The sequence below is a fragment of the Siniperca chuatsi genome, linkage group LG21 (genome assembly GCF_020085105.1).
Source record: "Siniperca chuatsi isolate FFG_IHB_CAS linkage group LG21, ASM2008510v1, whole genome shotgun sequence".
Classification (NCBI taxonomy): domain Eukaryota; kingdom Metazoa; phylum Chordata; class Actinopteri; order Centrarchiformes; family Sinipercidae; genus Siniperca; species Siniperca chuatsi.
Window position 1 is genome coordinate 13,004,457 of NC_058062.1, and position 23,485 is coordinate 13,027,941.

Consider the following 23,485-nt stretch of genomic DNA (forward strand, 5'->3'; position numbering starts at 1 on the left):
TGGATGGATACACAGTACATACCATTCATGCGTTGTTTCATGAGCTCCTCATCACAGATCATACCGTAGGTGTGGTCGGCACTTCACTAGGAAGGTCTGTGCATGTGGAGGAATGTTGTTGTTTTTCAGTGGTGTCAGCGTTGATGTCGGCAGCTCTCAGAACAGAGAAAGGCGTTTGGGCATGTAGGTCAGGAAATGAAATATCACATTGTCCCTGAGCTTAACTCATTTTCTGACTTTAGGGAAAGGAAGAGTTATTGCGTGACTTTTGGGAGCAGAGGCCTCCCATCATTTATGTGAGAGTATGAAAGTGTTTTGTAAAAACAAATCGAGTTTTAACAAAGACCTCTCATTAGGTTTATAGCTGTGCTGTGCAGAAATGCAGAGCAAATGTGAAACTGCAGTCAGCAGGCCTACAGTACTTTGAGCTCTTTCCCATCCGGCTGAACAAGTTCAGGCTGCAGTCTCTTAAGTAATTATGTGTCACATTATGTGACAGTTGTATTAGTTGCATTCTATATTTTATGTCAGAAGCTCTTATAGTTTTATCGGTTGTTGGAATGGCAGCGATGCACAGTGGGAATTTGCCTGTTGGATGTTTTCCTGTTGAGATGTAGAATAGCAGGTATGCTGATGTATCGTGATATAAATGGCAAAACAAAAAACACACAAACCCTTAACATCCTCATGATTTCAGTTCAGCTTTGAAGCACACAAAGTGCATTCCAGTAATGTGAAATCCAGTCTTGGTAACTAGTCCTGTAAGTCACACTGCAGACTGAGGCAAAGAAAGATGAATGTACAAAAGCTCGTTTGACACCCGGCTGGAATCTGCCAGGTAGACTGAAAGGCTGGAACAAGCTAATCGTGTTCCTTTTGAATGTAGTCAGCTGAGAAGCTATTAATGACCCTCACAGTCACAACCGTGGCCCTGATCCTAGGATTAGACTAATAGTTTATGCTTCTTGACCAGCTAGTTGAGAGATCTGTGGTTTTTATTAGCCTGTGTGTGCTGCAGCTGAGCGGCTAATGATTCTCAGCTCTCCTGAGAAACAAACTTGTCAATGTTGTATTTGCTGCTTGGTCAAAGTTCAGAAACATCGACCCATCAGAGAGTCTGACAGCTGATTGTGTTCAGACTTTAGAGGGTGTCTGTCCGTATGTGTCTGTGGCCTACAGTGAGTACAAGAGAGCAATGCAGAGATGGATGGGGTCAGGTGACAGAAACCGTTGGCCCATCTGTTGTTAAAACTCAAAAGAGCAGCGACAAGTTTTGTGGCATTGAATGGTCCAAGAGAAAGAGGGAGAGGAGGCCAGCCAATCACGGTCTGTCTCCGTCCACACTCGGAGCTCTTTGGAGCCTCCCACCTACCAGGGAGAGAACATTACAACATTACAGTACAACATGGACCACCAACCTCGTGTTAATTTAATTCATATTGCAAATACATTGAAGGAAATGCTTTTATTAATAGATTTATAACTAACAAGGTTTTTATTAGTGAATTGGGAGATTTCTGTGCTCTCACTTCCTCACAGCTGCTCTCACTCTCCCCTTTACTGGACAGTGATTTCAGTAACGGAGACTACAAGGCTTCACCTCACACTCTTATTGCCTGCTTTTGGTAGCTACAAGGCAAGATTCTTAAGTATGATCTTGTTGTTTGATCAATGTCTGTGTCATATTGGAGATATGAAGAGTTGTTATTGTGTGTGCACTGAGGAATTTGAAAAAAAACTACAATGTCTTGAAACTAGTTAAATTCACAGGCCTTAAATAATGCAGAAAATTAAGGAAGCCTTTAATTTGAGCGGTTCTGTTTTTCTATCCTAATCATATGTTTCACATTTAATTAATACATTTCTTGCATTTAAAAGCAAACTTTTGCATTTTCCTTGGATCTAAAATGTTGAAAACATTAACATTTACTTCTGAAAACTTATTGCACTAATTGTTTACAACCAGGTGATATTTCGGAGGTAGTCGTCCATATTTTGGCAGTATTTTTATTTTTTCTGGCTTTTTCTCCTAGAAATAATATACAGCTTTTTAGAGGGGAAAATAAAATCCTTTATGTTATTATTGAAGATACTTAGACAAAGCTGTATTCTGTTAACTGGAAGGAACAGCGTGCTGGAATAGCTGGAAATACTATAATTTGAATTAATGTGTAACCTCGTAATTTCTCCTTCAGTTCTCTTTGTAATATCCATACATTTACACACGCACACATGCATGCACACACACACGCTCTCTGATAAACTGCCACTGGCCAAAAGTTGTCTACAATTTATAGAAGTACTGCATTGTTAAAGCTTTGTGATTTGCATCCCAGCTGGAAAGTTGTGCAGTGGTTCTTTACACTCTGTGGTTAAGCATTGAGCTGTATCACCTCTTGAAAAACAGACTAACTGCACCCATGCCCTCACTGAAAGCAGGTGTGTATGCTGTTTATGGACTCACACAGACTATTCATATTTTATGATGGTGGAAGTGGGTCAGTGGGACTGGGGCCTCTGGTTGGAGTGTTTTTCCCCCAGCAGCAGTGATTGACTTATCTGATGCTGTATGTGGCTGTCTGTGAACAGCGGCAGCAGATAACTCATGTAAAAGATTTTTAAAAAGTTGTAGTAGAGATAAGAGGTAGAAAAAGTACAAACTCAACCTCCCATCCTTGCAAAGATCTGTTGAAATGCAAACAGAAACACTGCTGTAAAAGTGCAAAGTTCAAGCCTAAAGCTCGTTGAAACTGCAGTTTTATTAAATGTATTTTTTTTTAAACTGACTTTAACATAAATCTGAGAGAGCATATTAAAAACATTTGATGCTTTCAGATTTGTACATGTGAGTCACGCTCTGCAAGACAAGTTTCAGGGATGCAACTAAAGCAGCTGTGTGCACTGAGTCCCAGTTGGACAGTAGTTGTTCATGCTGCCGTCACAGTTGTTCTGACATCTGGTCTGAGTGTAATTCAGAACATGCGCCACTGGTCAAGTGCCAAGCAGATGACAGCAGCTGGATTTTGGTGAGTCACCCTATGCTATAGTTACTCCTTTTTAAGGGTTAAAGTCACGACAACACAGACATTTCTATAACTGTTCTACTTTTCAAACTGTTCTACAATGGAAAAGCTCCCCGGCAAAGCTCACCGCGTCTTGCATGCGTAAAGCATATGTTGAGATATTTTAGACGTCAGAAGCATTTCTGTTTCTGTATCAGCCAGGCTTGTGTTCTTGTGTGTTACAGCATGTGTCGGCTGGAAATGTACATGTCCAGCCTCTGCTACTGATCGCAGTCTCCCTCGAGCCAGGGAGCTGTTTAGAATGGTGTCCATGGCAACCACGGCAACATGAAATGGCACACTATAGTGCTATAACGTGGAGAGCGAAGGACACCACAGAGAGAGTGTGGGGCAGGAGCAAAGTGCTGTCTGTGGGAGGGAAAATGAAGGTGGGCTGGAACGATCCTAATCATAGTGCCAAATTCTACCCACCCAGAGATAGTCGGATGGAAATTTGAAGGCTCTTTACGCTATCCCGGACCCCCGGTTCCTGGCCTCTAGTAAATATAGGCCTCAGCCCCTCAGGGGAAAAGACTTTCTCCACTCTGTAACAGTTTGAGTAAACAGGAAGGCAAGAGTGTGCTACGTTTGTGTTCTGATTTGGTGTTTTCCCCACAGATTTCCAGAGGCCCTTGAAGCTAAATTTGAGTGGGGAAAATTAAGAGCAGTATAATTTCAGTAAACACAGCGTGGTCCCACAGTGTCGTACAGAAGGGATTTAAATCATTGTTGGGGATGGGTAACAGAATACTCAGTTTACTTCAGTCAAATTACAGCATCTCAAGTCTCTAAAATTATTTGTTGGCATTGATCTAAAACCATGAAGATTTAGATACAGTGTGGTTGCCCCAAATTTGCTTGTGTTTGCACTATTCACATGTATCATTCTGTGCTGTGTATTAGAGAGGAGGGAGAAGAACATAATTTGTGTAGATGTGATTAGGTTATAGAGCCAACCAAACCAACCAAGCTACAGACTAGATGTCCTAAATGTGATTAAAGCTCTGATGTCTGACTCCAGGCTGTTTACATTTGCAAGCCTAAAATGTTTTATTAATCTTTTACTCTGTTACATGGTAGGACAAGAATCTCTTAGTGTGTACTTCATCTCAGGTAAGACTACTAATGGCTAACGAGCAAATGTTGTTTTAGTAACTTTGAGTGGTTTTTGCTCCTCTTAAGAGTTAAATTGGGGGGACGCCCCCTTGTCTTGTAATTTTTTTTTTTTTTTCTGTTTTCTTGTGCGCATGAGAGCATGGGCTTTCTGGCAAGTATTTGACAAGGCTTTTGTAACCACACTTGTGGTTTTGAAGCTGAGATTTACGACCCACATGGTTTCTATGATCTCTGTCTAAGGTGCGTGTGTGTGTGTGTGTGTGTGCGTGCGACCACAAATGGTAGCCAGAAGTTTTTGTCAAGGGTTTTGTGGTGCAAGTGTTACTACTTGAGCTCACTCCAGTAGCTTTGCATCCCAGAGCTGCAGATTAAGTCCTATTATGAAATCAATTTCTATGCTTGGAATGAAATTAGCAGAAAGGCTCTTAGTCTCTTATTTCTTAATCATTTCGACAGTGTTTTGTTCCCTTTGGAAGTCTAGCAAAGAGAAGAACTCAATCACATTTATTAATTTATCAAATCAAGTTTTTGTTAACGTTATTAAAGCTGAAACAATTAGTCGATTAATTGATTAGTGGAGCCCCAGAAAATGATTAACTAAACTACTAACTAAAACTATTTTGATAATTGATTAATCGTTTAAGTTATGTGAGAATTTTCTGCTTTTCTGATAGTAAACTAAATAGCTTTGGGTTTTAGACTATTGGTCAGACAAAACATGCAATTTGAAGACATCACCCTGGGAAATTTTAAGGGGCATTTTCCACTGTTTTCTGACATTGTATTAACCAAACAATTCATTAAGTAATCTAGAAAATAATCTGCAGATTAATTGAAAATGGAAATAATCAATAGTTGCAGCGCTAAAAGGTATGCTTCAAATATATTTGCTCCAACCAAACAGTGGGTGTGGTTTGTATTTGAACAGAGCAAATGACATTTGGATTCAAAGAAACATTTCTGTGTGGTTGGTTAAGAACCAGATCATTGTCCTTTCATGTAATCTTGATGTCTCCTTGTGTCCATCCTGTATGCTTTGTGATGGGATCTCATTTTTTGCATGCACTATGCAAAGCAGGCAGAAGGTGGGTGGGTGGCAAGTCCCTTTAGTGGCAGTAAACCAAACATGGTACTGGAGGTGCAGGCTCGCCAGAAGCAATGTTACTAGAGTTACTTCTTCTTTGTCATGGAGAGATTTGTCTTCTGTGGCTCTCTGGATACTGAAAGAAATGATGACGAGCTGGTTTTACCTCAGTCATTTTGGCAGCTGCTGTGAACCCCACACTGCCTTTAAAAAAATCTAGTTTCTTGTCTTTAGGGTACGATATCCTGACGAGCTGATGTGATGGTGCTTTCACCCCACGGCAGAAACTTTCTCAATGATGCAAACACCTTCATCATGTTGTATTTACACCTGGATGAATGGCTGAGATCAAATCACCTCAACCCAAGGCTGTCTGGAAGATCTGATCCCATTTCAATAGTGCATGTGCACCTTGAAGTAATGTAAATTTTTCTTAAGGCAGACATGGATCATATCAATACTCAGCGTAATTGGGATTTAATACCTGTTTGTAGAGCTAACCTGAATCAGTAAACTCGAGTAATGTATCATGATAGTGTTGTATCTTGGATTATTCTCTGATTCCCACCAACCTTGAACCCCATCCTGCGTGCTCATTGCATGTTGCTCTGCATAATATGTGCTAAATAACAAAAAAGCAAAACATAATCCACTAAAATGTCGAATCCTATCTGATCTGATGCTATGTGTAGTTGTGCGTTGTAAGAAAGCTGGCTGCGCCCACTGGAGTGTGGGAAGACTATCAAAGTTTTAGTGTTATATAAGGAGAGATTCCAGGAAGCTGAATGTCAGGATGGAAGTGTGTGTTCTTTCTCAATACTGTATGTCTGTCTCTTCATCTGTGTCTTCTTCTCTCAGTTCTGAAAGCACAGAGTCTGTCTCTATTTTTATCACTGATGTGGGCCGTGGGAGCCGCCTGAGAGAGAGCGGCACAGGGATCAATTTGGATACCCAAAACAACTGAAAAGAGTTTGCTAACTAATTAAACATTGTTTACAGCTTCTGATGAGACAGACTGGGATCTGAACGATTGCTAGTTTTTAAACATTGTTTTAGTTTGCTAGAGGCAGTGGAGCACCACAGGGAGAATCTGTGCGATCAGGATAAAGTAGGCTATTTGCTGGTTGTGCTGTTCAAATAAAAATCTATGTGACAGGAGTTGACAGGTAGAGCAGAAGGTTACAGTAATGATTGTGCCTAGCTATAGGCTACACAGACAGACAAGTCTGTTTTCTTTCTCACACACACACCCCCTGCACTTGGTTAGTGACATTACCAGTGAACCCTGCCCCATTATGTTGTGGTATAATAAACTAAGTTGCCTGTGTTTATTTGAAAACACATGGAGACGTGCCAAGTTGTTTTTGGCTTAGGATGTAACCTGGAGGCAAGCTTTAATAACTTTAGTAACTCTGTAGCTGTATATTGCAACAAGTTTTGTAGTGCTCTCACTGGATTCTGGACTCACTGGATTAACTGGTTTTTGGGTCATTTGGCACCCTGAAATGAATATTATTGTCTTCAGAGTTTGAAACTCTGCATTCAAAGCAAACACAAAAACAAACTGCACTGCCCCACGGCTAGTTTCCAAGATTTGAATTTCAAATTTGAATCAGACAAGCAGTGACGTAGATGTGATGGAAAGTTGATAGTTCGGTTGATATCGGGCCCACCCGTGTTTAAATACACCCTGTTCTCTCACTCCTCTGCTCAGTGTGTCCTCCAGGGTCCCCATGTTCTCTACTGCAGATATCCACAGTGACTTTACTTCACCTCTCTGCTCAGCTGTCCTTGTATGGCTTCTTGTTCACTAGCAGTGTGTAACTATCCCTCTCAGGCAATTCAGTATGTAGAGATGCATGATCTACAGTTTGATACAGATAGATTTGTAAGAGTTGATTTTTTTTTTTTTAAAGCTGAATTTTACTTGATATTTTCAATTGTACATTTAATTTAAAAATTGGTGTATCTGTTTAAAGTAGTTTTGGAAGTAGCATGAGTTGGTATTGCTAACGTTACTTGCTCCTGCAGATAGCATTAGTGATGTCAGTGCAGTTTTCATACCATACTGCCTTTTAAAATGATTTAGCGAGCTTGTTAGTGCCGATCGATATATGATATGGTACCGATGTGTCACACCCAGACACACATACAGACACTCGAGGCACAAGAGCACAGAGAAAGTGTGTGAGTTTGTGTGGTTATGTGGTTTTAAATCAGTGTAGCTATGTATGTGACTTCACACATTGGTTGATCTTTCCACTCCTAGGTATTAGTTGTATTTTTTGGGGCACAGAAAGGCATCAGGAGAGCGTTGTGTTAAACAGAAAAGATGATGATAATCTGCTAGTGTTGGAACAAATAGAAATAGTGTTGTGCTCTTAGTCAAAAAGCAGATATTCCACATGAATGCACATGTAAACGAGAGCTGTGGTCCCAAACAACTAGTACATATACTTACAGTCGTTTTTCTTGGCCAATGCTTAACAGCAGAAGCTAGATCTGGTCAATTTCAGACCTACAGGATACAGAGGGATAGGTGCTGCCCTGGTCATGTGTTCAGCCAGTTGGAGCAGCAGGCAGGAGGCAGAGCGAGGACGAAAGCACATAATTGGCTCTCTGTGGGAGTATGCAATCCTCAGGGTTTAGAGCCAGAGGGAGGGCCAGAGAGCAGCATTACAGTTTACGTACACATGCACACGTGCATGTACGTACTGTTGATATTGCTCAGTCTCCAGTTTGTCCTGTGTGCAAGACTCTGCCTTGATATACTCACTGCTGTGCAAGGGCCACTGACGGGGACTTTGTGCTTGTGCCTTAAACCAGTCCGCTCTTGTTTCTAACAGGAAGTTGATTCTCTGTACTCCAGTGACCGATAAAGGGCTTTACCCCTCCTCTTCATGGACTCTCCCCTGCATGTCTGTGGAGTAGTTCTGCCTGACCTAGTTGAGCCGCATGCAGAGGAGTGTACACAGTCTGCAAAAAAAAGTGCAGCATGGTCATTTCAGTTCAATTAGTCTTATTATAATTGATCACATAATACCAATATTGTAAGCTATAAGCAAACACAAATCAATATTAAATAAGAGTGATTTTATGTTGCCTGTAAAACTTTTCCCTTCTTCACCACTGTAGAGAAAGAGGGCACAGTCATGGTATTTTATGCATTGTTTGTTTGTTTGTTTTGACCAGCAAAGTAGCATAGTTTTTATAATGATTCCAGTGAATTTTGCAAGTTGCTGCCCTGTTTCCAGTTAGTCGAGGCTGAATGTTGGCCTCGACTCGGCATGCCTACTCTGCCTGGTGGGTGTGGCCCTATGAGTCACAGCTGCACAATGCATGGCAAAGTCAAAATTTACAACATATTCATGGTGTGTTTCCACTTACGGCTTTGGATTGCAGTGAGTGGAGTAGAAATTTTTATTTCAGCCTACTTGCATACTTTGGGATGTTTATCAGGCTCTTTTTTTAATTTTTAAAAATTTTGTTGCAATTTGACTTTCAGAGACACACTGTGCCTATTCTTTTGCCTTGTTTTCTCCCTTCCTTGTGAGTGAGTCACTTCCTGTCATACCCACTGCCAGTTCCAGGGAACAGCTCTCTAAATGAACTGTCTGTCCCTGTGTTTTGTTTGTTTTTGTTTAAAACAAGAAAGCCTCTCTGAAGTTGACTTGCTGAAGATGATACACACATCAGGAAAAGTGCAGGATATCCCTGTTCAGTATTGATTTGAGGTTGAAAGTCGCTCAAGGCCTTTTTGTTGTCTCCAAATGAATTTCCGTGCAGCAGACATAAGAAACGTCCTTCCCTGTATTTAACTGTCGTGCAATATGTAATTTCATCAAACCTCTTTTCCCCCTCTTTTCTTTCTCCCCCACTTCCTAACTTCCCCGCTCTTTCTGCTCCATTCTTCCCTTGTTTCCTCCCTCCTGTCTCTCTCAGCTCCAGCTACTCCACCGCAGCGTTAGAGTTTGAGAAGGAGCACCAGATTGCTGCTGTGTACGAGTCGCCCAGGATGTCGCGGCGGAGCCTGCGTCTGCAGACCAGTGCTGGTCACTATGGCAACGAGAGCCTGGCTGATTACTCCCAGAACCACAGCGGCAGCTACACCAGCACCATCAGAGAGTCGCGGTGAGACTAGCAATGGATACTAACGCTCTCACATGTCAGCTTACCAGAGAGTATCAGTAAATGTTGTGTCATCATTTTCATCTATTTATGTCTGTCTGAGCGTGAGTCTACGGGTCCGTCCCCGTACCCACACTTGCCGCATTTGCGAGTAGCCAAGTGCCCATTTGTGTGACATATTTCTGGTAACTGCCACAGTGCCCAAGTACCCGTTAAGTCCACAAGTGTGTTGAGGCTTATCAGAGCTCACTGGGACATGCTTGATTAATGAGCATCCCATGGCTTCCGCAAGTACAAGTACAAGTACAAGTGCATGGCTTGATTGAGCTCAGATATTTTGTTGGTTATATTTAATTCCCACATAATGAACAAATAAGTAGGATCAACCATACAGTATTAGTTATGTTGAGATGATGATTAAAAAAACAACAACAACACACACATTCAGGAGCTAAGAGGAGTAACACAACTAATAAAGCAATTAGATACAGTTAGGAGCACACAGCTCTACTGTACGTAAGAGACACAACATGCATTATTTTAAAAGTTTTCTGCCTGATACATTTTCTTAAGGAAGGAACGTATTTTTCAAAAACATTGATAAAATGATGTTTTTAATATTTATGTTGACAATGTCAACCATTTGAATACCGCTCGCCTCACCCTCCCCTTCCAAGCATGTAGGAGAAAGTACGGTGGCCACGAAATGCCCTATCTAGAGCCAATGTTTGGTTTGTTCATTCTGGGCTACTGTAGAAACATGGTGGTGCAACATGGCGACCTCTGTGGAAGGGGACCTGCTCCCTACTGTACATATCTTTCTAGTGGCGTCAACATGCCTCTGTCATACTCGTATACATGCGACAAAACTCACACCTCTTCGCATTTCCTGTCTCTGCTCTCCCAGGACGCTGCGGAGCAGAAAGCAGCAGTCTGGTTCCAGCGCCCTGTCTTTATCCCTGAGCCAAGCCGCCACACCGAGAAAAACCCTCTCCTTCTCTGCTGTTAATACCCCGATTAACAACAGCAGCAGCGTCATTCAGGGAAGCAACACAACGTCTGATGCCTCTCTGCTCACCTCCGTCATGGATCAGCCCCACCTGAGACAGCGCACCGTCACCACAACCACAACCACCACCTCTACTTCTGTGGATGGACACTGGGGTCAGTTGTTGAAAATATAGATTCCATCACAAATGACACATGCTTTTGCAAAAATTTTAAGTTATTTAAGCATCTTTTAATCGAATTCCACCATGCAGGATATGCAACTTAAGTTTTCCACTGAAAATGAGTAAATGACTCAAATTAATATAAATAATATAGAATATTATAACACTAAACAGTGAGATGTTTCTGCTGCTTAGAAATATGTGTTAAGTAAAAGCTGGACTGTATTTCAGTACATTTCTGGGTTACTCGTACTTTACTTGAGTATTTTAATTTTATGCTGCTTTATGCTTCTACTCCACTATATTTCAGAGGGAACTATTGTACTTTTTACTTCATTTTGGCAGCTGTAGTTACTAGTTACTTTGCAGATGAAGATTTTAAAAACCTATAATGAACATATAAAATGCATTGTTATGCAGTAAATTAAACCACCCAAAATGAGTCAAATAAGCTCTTTAGCAGCCAGCTACATTAAACATTAAAATGCAGCTTACATGTTACTGCATCAATAATAATAATCCAATAATATGATATCTACTAATATAACACTGATAGAGCCCATTTTGGCTGCTTAGTGAGTACTTCTTACTAATACTTGTATACTTTTACTTAAGTAATTAAATAGATTATGAATACAAGACTTTTACTTGTAACGAGTATTTTTAGACTGTAGTATTGCTACTTAAGTAAAAGATCTGAATACTTCCCTCATCACTGTAGATATTTACTGTAACTCTGGCAATGAGTTCCTTCAAAGTGAAGCAATAGGATACTTACTTAGTAATGTCTTTACACTAATACATTATGAATTTAACAGTTTCCCTGTGTGTTTTAAGAATTAATCTCTATTAGTCTTCTTTATCTGTGTAAATGCTGCTCTCCCTCAGGGAGGAGCTCCAGAGCCAAACACAGTTCGAGTGTCAACGGTGACGCCAGTGTATCAAAGTCCCACACCTTGCTCACCAACGGTTACATATGCAAAGACTGCTCTTTTCACTCTCAGAAGATGGACTCCCTTATCACACGGTCTTCATCATCACCATCATCTCAGGCTGCAGAAGCTTCCTCGGTCGCCCTCTCCTCCTCCTCTTCGTCACCTTTCACAAGCATATACTCCAGAGACAGGAGTCAAAGGAACAAGATAGGTGAGAAACTTCTGTCCTTCTAAATGATGAATTGAATGAGATGAATGAATGAATCAATGAATGAATAAATTATTGGAGCTGTATGGTGAAAAGCCAGTATGTTCATATATTAATGAAGTTGTGATAACGAGAATATAATTGGTAGTGGTGTCTCTCTCTCCAGGTGTCCTGGTGTCTATGTCTAACACGTGTATACGCTACAGCAAACGAGCCCTGGCCCCCATAGTGTCCTTAGTCACCCTGCTCTTCAATAATGTGCTCTGGCTGGGCTCAAGGGCCAAGAGCCCTCGAGGAAAAGGTATACAACAAGAAACGTTCTTTGATCTTCATTCATTACCCATCATTCTCTATTTTTCCTCTTCTGTCTTTTGCGGTGGCAGTTTTTCCTGAGTCGCTCAGCTCAGACTGAGAGTCTCAGTGATCTTGAGGAAAAATTCACAGATTTCAGGCTGATCTCTTTTTTGCAGCTAATTTGAAATCTCCCAACCAACTCCCTGTTGGTTTCCACCTTAGCCAGAAACATTAAGGATGATGACGAGAAACCTGCTGAGTCATGGTCTATTTCTATTTCACATGTTACCTTATTACCTTTCCTCTTACTGGGCTTTCCATAGCCTCCTGTTCTCTCAGGGTATCTTTAGAGGATTTTTCTATCATCCACTTCACTTCCCCCTCATCCTATGACCCTTTTTTTATTATTTATATTTGCCTCGACTGTGCGTTTTGACTAACAGTGATTGTACGGGGCGGGTGTGTCACCAGGTGTCCTTGTGTCGTTTTCGGACTCGATGAGACAAGCAGTGTCCTCCAGTTTGTCCCAACTGTGGCTGTTTAAGCAGACCACTCTCCACAGGGTGATGGGCTACAGGGCTAACGGCTATGAAGGACAAGGTACCAGCCGTTACTACAAAGGGCAAAGGTTAAGGGTCACAGCTCCTGACCTCATCTGCTGCTCTTCTATTAATAAAGTTTCTTGTCACCTTTTCTCTCCTTCCTAAGCTCTTACTTTTTTGTTTAAGGAGAAAGAAGCCCCTTATTAGGATAAATATGTAGTTGAAGGATCTCTATCATCTTTCTCCATCCAGCCTTCACTTTCACACTGTTGCTTTCTATTTCTGAAGGAGGAAGTATACTAGAAACAAAACCGTACACCCCCCCAACACCATTGCCTAAAATCGGACAAAGCTATCACATGACGAGTTGCCTTTTTAATGGGAGTCCTTTAGGTCACATGAGGTTGTGAGAACATGTGCACTTAAATGAACACTCAAGCAGAACTAAAACGACTTCCTGACTCCTACCTCACTGATAACTCTGCATGTGGTGTTTGACACTAGTTTCAATTATGAGACAAGGTCAGTTTTATTTTTAGTATACTGCTGATTTAAGCTGGTTCTTTTCACAGCTGCAGAAGAATTGTATTAACTGGTTTTCACCACATTTCTTTATTATTGTTTCAAGCAGTCGTCACCGTGTATCCTCTAAAGTGTTTTCATGCACCTCTATTCTCATTTTCTTCACAAAGACATAGAGCTCCTCTGCCGTCACATTGGTGACATGTGCATTCTTCTTCTTCTTCGTCATCCACTGTTCATTTTGTCATCGTTTTATCATGCAACATGGTTTTGTTATGTAAATAAATGTGTTGTACGTATGTTTCAGCTCACTCAAGTTTCTGTGGGAGCATGAATGTGAAGGGCCTGGTGAATGAAGATGCATCATATCTTAATCTCAATGGTTCCCTGTGTAAGCAGACACACACACACAAACCACACACACGTTTTCTCCTTCTCTCTATACATTTTCTTGTGGTAGCCGTGATTGACAGAGTTAATTATATGCGTGACCTGTGTTAGCAGAGGTTGTGTGAGCTGCTTTAAACCAGTCAGCAGCCTGACCGTTGTGACCTGCAGATGCTTCTCTTTTAGTCAAGTTAGTCTTCCAAACCTATTTCAAGGGACCAGTTTAACACCGAAACTCAGCATGATCACTGCAGACATAAATAAACTTTGGATTAACAAGCTGCCATTTTTAGTTTTTATTTTGCACTTATACAAACTGTATAAAAACAGATAACGTTAGGTTAAACAGATGTGACAGAAGAGGTCAAATAGTGGACGTTTTCCTAAATTAAGAAATAAAAAAACTAAAAAACATGAATTGCTGAAACAAAAATAGAATATAAAAACAAACAAACATAGGAAATAAAGAAAAACAAGAGACACACAAACAGCAATGCAGCTTCACTCAGCTGACAATAATCAGCATTTTTGAATTGTTAGAAAATAAGTAATATTGGGTTTGAATGGTGAAGTCCACTTATCCAGCACCGCATTTGTAAAATTACACTGATAATTAAACAGTGTTCCAGTGAAGTGAAAGTTAAATAAAAGCATTTTTCAATCAGGAGTTTGAGGATTCAACATGACGTGTTGTCATACATTTAGTTGTGCATGTTGTCATCACATACAGTATATACTATATATATTGCATATACTAAGTGGCCCACTTGTATTTTCTTTTTATTATATACATATGACTTATTGTTGCTGATTCATTTTATATTTTAATTTCTGTTGCTTTAATTATTTGCAGAATTGTATTACTTTGGTTTTTATGCTTGTAAGCCATCTTAATGTCATTCATTCACACATCCTTTCTTTTTGTGTTTTCTGTTTGCCTGCTGTCCATCATTTTGACGTGCACAGGTGATGACTGTAAAGGGAAGCAGCATTCTGAGACACACACTGTCCTCCTCACACAGTCCTCCAGGCCTCGACGCCTGGGGGGGGCACTGTGGAGCGTCCTAGCTTACACAGGTTAACCAGCACTCCACTTATGTTGATGACAGCCTGTAAATATACTGTTACGAGGATGTTTAGTACTCATAAGTTTATAACTCAACCTCTTTTCGGTATAGACCACTCGTGCTGCAATCAATTCAAATCTCTTTCACCTTGTCTTCCAGGTTACTGCCTCCTCCAGCCAGGTTACTGTGTGGTGAGAGCAGGCAAAGCGTTGGGATCAGGGGTTGGGACAGTGGTGCAGAGGCTGCTCTCACTGTTCTGGATGCTTCTGGCAGCTCCAGGTTGGTGGCACTTTTTTCTCTCTATGCGTCTTCTCTGCTTCTTTCTTGGGCAACATGATCTGATTTGTGTTCTCATTCTCGGTCTGTATGTGTGTTTTTTTTTTTAATTTTTTTATATATATATTTGTTCAATCTGCCCAGTGAAGGCAGGCAGGGGACTTCTGTGGTTTCTTGCAACAGGATGGTACCAGCTGGTGTCTCTCATGTCTCTTCTCAATGTCTTCTTTCTGACAAGGTAAGAGCCCTTCCCCTGTTTGTTTTTTTTCCTGAACCTTCAGGTGTTGCAAAGCACAGAAGTGAGAGTTTCCCATTTTTAACAGCTAAATTGTTTTCAAACTATTAAAGCGGCTATGTTTTGATATTTATTTATATAATAATTGTATCAAATGACTGTGAAAACAATGTGACACAAGGAGTCTCTCGTAGTGATGAGCCTACAGAGAATTATCACCTGAATCTGCAGCTCCCCTCGGCTGTCTGGTCCGTAACTTTACTGTTTTGGTTCAGTCACACAAGACAGCTGTTTTCAGTGACAAAGCTCTAAAAACCCACTGTACACTACCTGCTCAGCACCAAACCACAGATAGACACAGTTAGCAACTAGCTGGAGAATGTAGTGGCGCATTTAGCAGCTAAAGAGCCAGATATTTCCCTCAGGAGTTGGTAGAGACCAAAAATGGAGCTAAAAGGAGAGTGAATATTAGACTTACGTTCACCAGGTGGCCAGAAACACGATTCCAAATAAGTGCTGGATGTGTAAATAAGCAACTGTTTGCTAACTCCACCATATGAACTGTATACGGTGATATTTTGTCAGTGTTGTGTTGTTTCCGCTGCCCCCAAGTGGCCTAAAAAATCAGTTGTTGTAGGTTTAAATGTTCAAAAACGATGATATGATTTATGATGACTGCTTTAATCAAAAATGTTGTCACTGAGCTTTTCAAAAAGAGACTTTGGTAGTTTTATTCTCATTTGAATATTTTTATGTAACCTATAACTAGTATAAAACAGTTATTATAAAATGTACAAATGTGTTAGACTAATTTTTGTTCATTTATACTTCCAGTAAAGACACATTTTCAGATCTGACAGCAATCATGACAGAATTATTTACCTTGTGTCTTGAAATACTGCATTTTGATGAATAATCAACATATCTTGTCTTGAGGAACAGTGCCTGTTTGAGGAGTTTAGACAGTTTTAATTCATAAAGGTCCATTCGTAAAGGTTTTTTTTTTTATTATTTACAGCATGTACTCATGTCAGTTGTGCATTTATCTGACCAGTGTGTGACTCTGTTTCAGATGCCTTCCCAAACTCTGGAGGCTCCTGCTGCTCCTTTTGCCCCTTTTGCTCCTCCTCGGTGAGTTTATGAGTGCTCTCTTGCTTTATCACAGGTGTAACCCATTCAGTGAGCACATACAGAGAAAAATCAGTCTGTAGTCTGGTAGTAGATGTCCTAACCAGCACGCATCCACAGAGTATGATGCATATCCAGTACCAGATTCAGGTCAGCCTCTCTGGGCTTCTAGTGAGTTACTCCACTCTGTGGTTCGGCACTGCTCACACAACATTCATGTATTTATTCTTTGGCTACTTGGTGAACTACTCCATAATTTACTTACTTATCCTTTGAATCCTGATTTTTGATTTTCCTTTATGTCAATTAAGGTAGGAAAAAAATTTCATATTTTTTTATATAATATATTTTATTGCAGCTACTTTGTATGATGTTTAGATTGAAGGAAACATTTAGTTTTACATTAAATGTAAATATTCTAGATATCTTGTGTGTTACGTCATACACATTTACTCACAATTCAGCCTGTTTTGTATCTGTTATCTTGAGTGAAATTTAAAATACATTTCTGAATGGTTTGAACAAACTTTATCCACACATCATGAGTGACCATCCAGCAGGCGAGTGTGGTTTAATCTTCACTATCTTTCATCTCTATGAAGCTTTATGGTTGTGGGGTCCGTCCACTGCTGCCCTGCTCGCCTACCTCCCAGCCATAAACCTAACCGAGTGGCGTCCTGCGTCTCCCTTCGCCCTCCTGTCTAACTTGGTGCCAGCTTCTGCTCCAGTTCCTGCCTCTGTCCCTCCACCAGAGACTCCACTGGAGCAAACCCCAGCCACCCCGGTCTCACAGGCACCAGTAAGATACAGAGATTAAACAATGACTAACACTAAAATGATTGTGAGAGTGTGTGTGTGTGTGTGTGTGTGTGTGTGTATAAATGACCTTATTACATGATGTTTGTTGCAGTTCAAGCATTTTCCACTTAAGACATGTTTTAATGTTTACTCCTTCATTCTCCTCCTCAGCCTATGCTTCCCCCTGTGGCGGTTTCCAGTGTGGACTTAGAGCGACTGGAACGCGTGGAGCGCCAACTAGCCCTGCTGTGGGAGCGAGTCCAGCAGGGTGACCAGAAGCAGGAGCAGCATCACGGTGACGTTTTGGGTCTCTACAGCACCCTGAAGGAGCAGCTCCACACTCAGACAGACAGGGAGAGCCTGGGACTGTGGGTGTCCTCCCTGCTGGAGCAGAGACTGGGTGTGTTACAGGGAGAGCTGAAGCAGGAGAACACACACAGAGCACAGGTAGGGAGGAGAGGATAAGTGTTGAGTTACAAGAGTGATGTTTTGATTTAAAAAGTTTACATGTATCTCACTTTTTTCTCTTTATCTCTGCTCCATGCAGAGTGCAGAGCAACAGAAGCAGCACCAAGAGAATCAGGCAACAAGGCTGGCTGATTTAGAATTACTGCTCAACGCTCTGGCTGCCAAAACTGAAGTACGTACAGCAGATTCACTGCTTCTCCACTGAGAAAACACCTTGAAAACATGTGTGCAGAATGCATGGGGAAATGTGGCAAGATGGCTTTTTTATTAGTTATTTTGATATTTGTTATTTTACAGGCTAAGCACACTCTTGTGCCAGTGTTATCTAAATGTCTAATTGTCACTTAATAAATTATTAAAACAGCCAAAATGACTAAAAGCAAAACTAAGTAGATAAATCATAAAATCAAGCAAGCACAAGAGTATAATCCATAATAAAGTACAGAATGTAAGAGTAGAGGTCAAATGGTAAACATTAACAAGGAACACACAAAACAGGCAGTCAAACAAAGCCTGGAGTGTAATTATTAACTGATTAAAAAGCTTACAGTTTACAATGGCTTGGCTCTGACGGCTGAGCCGACAGGTGCTCTTTAGTGGGGTAGGTGAAAGTATCAACCAAGACTTCCTGGATCCTGTTATTGTTGTTTTTATATTTTATATTTAATTATAATAGCATGAGATGGTGGCACACATACCACAACCACAGAGGCAACAGTGTTAAAAAGACAAAAGAATATCTTTTCAACCGAGAAACCACTTTCATGTCATGATGCCAGACCAGAATCAGTCAACTCAGTGGAGTGGGCAGGTACAAAGGTCTGGACCCATGCAAAGTCTGTATACTAAGGAACAGTGGTGCTGTATCAAATATCTAACTGAAATGTGTTCCTGGGGAAAATCTCATTGTTAATATCATTGATTTGGTTTTTCAGAAATATTAAAGAGAGTTTTATTTTCTGTGTTATCATCAGTAATCCTTATACATGATCTGTGTCGTAGGAGGTGCAACAGAAGCAGCAGCATTATGAGCACGAGAAGCAGGAAAAAGAGAAAGAGGTTGTCACTCCAGCAGCAGACACAGTTCCTGTCAGGTACGAAAACCAGGAGAAATAAGTAAACCTTCAAATCCACATTGACTGACTGATTTTTTTCTTCTTTTTTTTAAATGTGCTATTCACATTTTGTGAACAAGTTCTTCAAGATTGTGGCAGCTCACATATATATTCTGTCTTTCACTCAGTGTGGGTGTGAAGCAGGAGGACCATGATGCTTTGCTAGTGGAGGTGCAGAGACTTGAGGCGGAGCTGGGCAAAATCAGACAGGACCTGCAAGGTGTTGTGGGATGCAAGGGCAAGTGTGATCAGCTGGACACGCTGCAGGAGACGGTAAGTAACAAAAATATTGACTCCTGTTTGGGCTTTACAGCAATATCGACTGAATCTGCCCTTTCTGTGATGCAGTTTCGTAAATGATTAAGATTTCCATTATATTTCTTTATTCATTAGATTTCTGTGTGTGCCTTTCTCAGATATCAGCCCAGGTGTCCTCCCAGGTGCGTAAGGAGTTGCAGGCTCTGTTCTTCGGCAGTGGTGGGTCAGGAGAGGAGCAGGGAGAGGTGCCAGAGTCTCTGATCTACTGGCTGTCCCAGCGCTACGTGAGCACACCCGACCTGCAGGCCTCTCTGGCCTCACTGGAGCTGAGCATCCTGAGAAACGTGTCCCTGCAGATGGATCTTAACCGGGCCCAAACCCTGGGTGAGGCCGAGTCCCAAGCCAAGACCATCGTTCAGATGGTAACCGGGACTGTCCAGCAGTCTGCTACTGCTGAGGGACTGACAGAAGAGGTAATGAACGCACACGTCTACTGTCAACATCCTCATCGCTGTGGATTCCCATTTTAATCCCATAATCTAAGCTGAGCTCTTTGAAAGTGTTGTTTCGTCATGTGTCTGAGGCTCTTAATTAATCTGTAACTCTTGTGTTGTGGTCTCTACCCCAGCAAGTGAAGCTGATTGTCCAAAACGCTTTAAGGCTCTACTCCCAGGATCGAACAGGCCAGGTGGACTACGCCCTGGAGTCTGGAGGTAAGAAGGAAGCCTCCCATCGATTGAGTGCCTGTCCATCCTGTGCTCAAATGTATGTCTCTAACGTAATGAAGGTGCAGGCATTATCCAGGCTCGAGGACAACGGGGTATTAACTTCAAAAGCTCAGGCTGTATTGTCATGTGTGTTACTGAGCGGTTGACCTACATGGAAGCGTCACTTCACAGGAGGTGCAGGCATTGAGACTTTCTGGTAGCCTAGTAGTTAAGCCAGACACCATATAATCACAGCCACCCAAGTTTGATTTGGGCTGGGGACCTTTAGGCATGGTGTGCTTTCCTGTTAAGCTAAACAAACACACATTTGAATATGATGAAAGGAGATATTGAGACAGATGGTGGCAAAGAGGCAGGACCAAATGATTAGGAAACATATCAAACATGAGGAATACTTCAGAACGCTCTCTGGCTTCGGCACAAGTATCTTAAGTTGAAAACTTCAGTGCAGACTTTGTTGTCTGAGTCTCTCTCCTTATAAGTGAAGCCAGCAGTTGAAGGACATAATGCACCAGAACTGTGTCTATGTAAGGACATGGTGTCCATATAAACTGTTGACAGATGGCTTTAAGGATAAAAATGCTGAATTCACAGAATGGAAAATCAAACCAAAAACGTTTCACACAAAAAAATCCCAAAGTTGTCCTGCAGCTCCCTTGAAAAGTATAACAGTACACACAAGCTGTGCAGTATGATTAACCCTCAACTTCAGCATTTAAACTTCACAGTCATTGAAAAGTATATTAATAGTTATTTGATATTAAATTCAAGTTTACTTTATTCATGGCCAAGGAAATTAGGACTACATTTTCAGCATAATTATTGTTTCCTCTTAACCTCAGGTGGCAGCATCCTCAGTACTCGCTGCTCTGAGACATACGAGACCAAGACGGCCCTCATGAGTCTGTTCGGCCTGCCACTCTGGTACTTCTCCCAGTCACCACGTGTTGTCATCCAGGTGAGCCTCACCATGAGAACAATGTCTGTTTTACTGATTATGCAAAGTTAGTTAGTTAAAGGATAGGTTCACAATTTTTCAAGCCTGTCTTAAAACAGTAGCCAGGTGTCTATATGAACAATGAAACAGCTTTTTTCTTGCTGTAATCATTTCTCCTGTTCATACTGGCCATTACAGGATCCCTTCCTAATGCACTTTCAATGTAAGTGATGAGGGACAAAAGGTAATATGAGACTTCAGCAGTCTGAGTTAGACAAATCAAGTGGATGTCTTCCAAAGTTAGTCTTTTTAGTACAAAATTCCCTCTTTGTCTTACTGTCCCTCCACCTCAGCTCAGCAGGGAAACAAAGGGAATTTTGTACTAAACAGACTAACTTTGGAAAACATCCACTTGATTTGTCTAACTCAGTGACTGCTGCTGCTGAAACCTCATGTAAGTTTCAGATTAACTTTTAGAATGTATTTTTACACAGAACGAGGGGTTGTAAATTTCTTTAAATGGCCAAGAAGCACCTGGCTATTGTTTTAAGACAGACTTGAAAAATTGTGAACCAATCCTTTAAGCTTATTATGAAAGGGTTAAGATCAAAGGGGCGGTTCTTATTTGGCTGATGAACTAGAGAACTCACTCACTCAGTCACAAGTCTTGGCTGCTGTTATGAAACTTATTTTGGCATTTCTCCCCTTCTCAGCCTGATGTGTACCCAGGTAACTGCTGGGCGTTCAAAGGCTCTCAGGGCTACCTGGTGATCCGGTTGTCCCTGAGGATCCTGCCCACATCCTTCTGCGTGGAGCACATCCCCAAGGCCCTGTCGCCGACTGGAAACATCACCAGCGCCCCACAGAACTTCACTGTTTTTGTAAGAAACATACTAACATAAAGCCTTACAATTGCACACTTGTTAATCCAATGAAAACTTGAGGGATGAATGCCTGTTTTCACTGATGTTTGTGTGCAGGGTCTAGATGATGAGTACCAGGAAGAAGGGAAGCTGCTGGGGCACTACATATACCAGGAAGATGGAGAGTCACTGCAAACTTTTCCTGTTATGGTAACTTAAGACGCACTTCCTGAAGTGTATAAAAATCAGTTAATTGTCTGCCAGCGTGTTCTGAATATTTCCCCTCTTCTCTTTCAGGAGCAGAATGACAAGACCTTCCAGATCATCGAGGTGCGGGTGCTGTCTAACTGGGGTCATCCAGAATACACCTGCATGTACCGCTTCAGAGTCCATGGAGACCCTCGGCCTCAGTGAACCAACCACTACCACACATGCTCATATATGACATATCACCTGTACATAGCTATCGCCAACTTGTTAAAAAACGGAGGGGACTCGGCAGTACTTTGTGGATGTTTTTGTATGAAAGACACGAAGAACAGAGAAGTTGTGGATTGTTAAAGGAATGTGCCCAGGACTGAATCAACGTGTTTTGTAATATTGAAAGAGTCAGAGGAAAGTCTGTATGGGGACTGTCAATGATCGCAGAAGAGGAATAGAACCACGGAAGAAGCTAAAACTCCCAGTCCCCTTTTCGTAAAAAGGTCTCTTGCACTGAATCAGCCCGTGAGGGCGGCAGGCTCCACTGAGCGGACAAATCCACCCCCCTCTTGGCACCTTCCACTTCTACAGGGAGGTGGACACTTGAAATGGGGGATTACAGACTCATCTCCACCATTTCCTCACACACTACATCTCAGTCTGATTTGGTTTCTGTTCTTAATCATCTGTGTTTAACTTTGATTTCCTGTTAGTCTACTATTTTCAGGATCAAAGCCACTGCACCTTTTGCCTGCGACGCTGTCCAGGCATGTCACTCCCTTTGTTGCTGTCAAGTCACTGCATTGACTTTAACTGAGCTGTCTGGGCAGCCTGCAGGACTGGACCACACTCACACGAAAGGTTCACTAAATTGAAGATTTGTTTTCTGTTGGAACTGAACATGCTGCCTATGGACAGGCGCTGAATGTTTTCTCAAGTGGAGCCTTTGATGCAAGTCATCCTTTAACTTCACAGCAACACTGTATAACCACTGACCTGAGCTCTATGTGTTCACAGTATTAGGAGGCTCCTCACTATGTACATTAGACAAAATATGTGTATGGTTATGGATGGACTCCAGGATTCATTCTAGCATGTGACTCTTCCCGAACCCATACTCTCATAAACTTTTACATGCATTATGGATTTACCTGACTGTGTCCTCTCTGAAGGTTTGAGTCCTGTGCCTGGATCTCAAATTACCAATCAATGTTGAACGCTAAATAATATAACTACTCCTGTAGACAAGAGTGATTTTATTTTTTATTTTTTTTCCCTTTCGATTTCTATCAAGAGGGGGACTCTCGGTCTCCCTCTTGCTCAGTTATAAACGTCCTCCTCACATGGGCTCCCTCTGTTCTGAAACCCTGAAGGAATGTAATCTGTATATTTCATTGTTGATAGTTGATCCTTTATAATATCTGCTTTTATCAGTGTTGCTTTACAAAAAAATCATCCCATTATTATTGTATTACTACCATTATTTCTACATTGTGTTTTGCTTTTTATTTTTTTTGTTTAGTTTTGGGCAGGGGCTGTTGATAATGTCAGAGGATGCACTGCAACAACTTGTTAGAGAAATGTTTGTGGCACAGGTCTTCACAATTTGTTTTTAAAAAATGGGGGTGTGTGTAGTCATCGATTTTGGTTGCAAATATGGGTAAGTCTAAAATACTATGTATAAAAAATGTTTTGTTCACAATCTTATTTATTAACAAGTCAATTAGTGACTGCAAGATATGAGTTACTGCAATGTATATTTTGTCAAAAGCTGTTCAGTACATTTTGGAACCATCTTGAGACTTTTTTTTAAGATAAATGGCTATTTTTGTTCAGTCAGGAGATGACTTAACTGCTTTGGAATATATTCCAATAAAGACTTTAATTTTGAAGAACTTCTCTGAATAACATTGTCATGGTATAAGATTTTTCTTCTCTCCATCGACAGCATAATCGTTTAT

General features: G+C 41.2%; 1 protein-coding gene across 11 annotated transcripts in view; it reads left to right on the forward strand.

Moving 5' to 3' along the window:
* Nucleotides 1-23,429, forward strand: part of sun1b (Sad1 and UNC84 domain containing 1b) — a 30,553-nt gene extending 7,124 nt beyond the window's left edge. For 5 of the 11 annotated variants that reach the window (XM_044181173.1, XM_044181177.1, XM_044181172.1 and 2 more), the window contains 21 exons: nucleotides 9,205-9,393; nucleotides 10,298-10,554; nucleotides 11,451-11,708; nucleotides 11,872-12,006; nucleotides 12,471-12,599; nucleotides 13,371-13,454; nucleotides 14,417-14,527; nucleotides 14,677-14,796; nucleotides 14,938-15,031; nucleotides 16,101-16,159; nucleotides 16,759-16,955; nucleotides 17,126-17,401; nucleotides 17,502-17,594; nucleotides 18,425-18,516; nucleotides 18,666-18,810; nucleotides 18,954-19,268; nucleotides 19,424-19,508; nucleotides 20,366-20,481; nucleotides 21,174-21,341; nucleotides 21,441-21,533; nucleotides 21,621-23,429. In XM_044181173.1, coding sequence (XP_044037108.1) covers nucleotides 9,205-9,393; nucleotides 10,298-10,554; nucleotides 11,451-11,708; nucleotides 11,872-12,006; nucleotides 12,471-12,599; nucleotides 13,371-13,454; nucleotides 14,417-14,527; nucleotides 14,677-14,796; nucleotides 14,938-15,031; nucleotides 16,101-16,159; nucleotides 16,759-16,955; nucleotides 17,126-17,401; nucleotides 17,502-17,594; nucleotides 18,425-18,516; nucleotides 18,666-18,810; nucleotides 18,954-19,268; nucleotides 19,424-19,508; nucleotides 20,366-20,481; nucleotides 21,174-21,341; nucleotides 21,441-21,533; nucleotides 21,621-21,737 — 3,133 coding nt within the window. In that variant the 3' untranslated portion in view covers nucleotides 21,738-23,429. The remainder of the gene's footprint in view (nucleotides 1-9,204; nucleotides 9,394-10,297; nucleotides 10,555-11,450; nucleotides 11,709-11,871; nucleotides 12,007-12,470; nucleotides 12,600-13,370; nucleotides 13,455-14,416; nucleotides 14,528-14,676; nucleotides 14,797-14,937; nucleotides 15,032-16,100; nucleotides 16,160-16,758; nucleotides 16,956-17,125; nucleotides 17,402-17,501; nucleotides 17,595-18,424; nucleotides 18,517-18,665; nucleotides 18,811-18,953; nucleotides 19,269-19,423; nucleotides 19,509-20,365; nucleotides 20,482-21,173; nucleotides 21,342-21,440; nucleotides 21,534-21,620) is intronic. The other 6 variants (XM_044181171.1, XM_044181175.1, XM_044181176.1 and 3 more) reach the window with 6 other exon arrangements.
* Nucleotides 23,430-23,485: the final 56 nt, after the last annotated feature.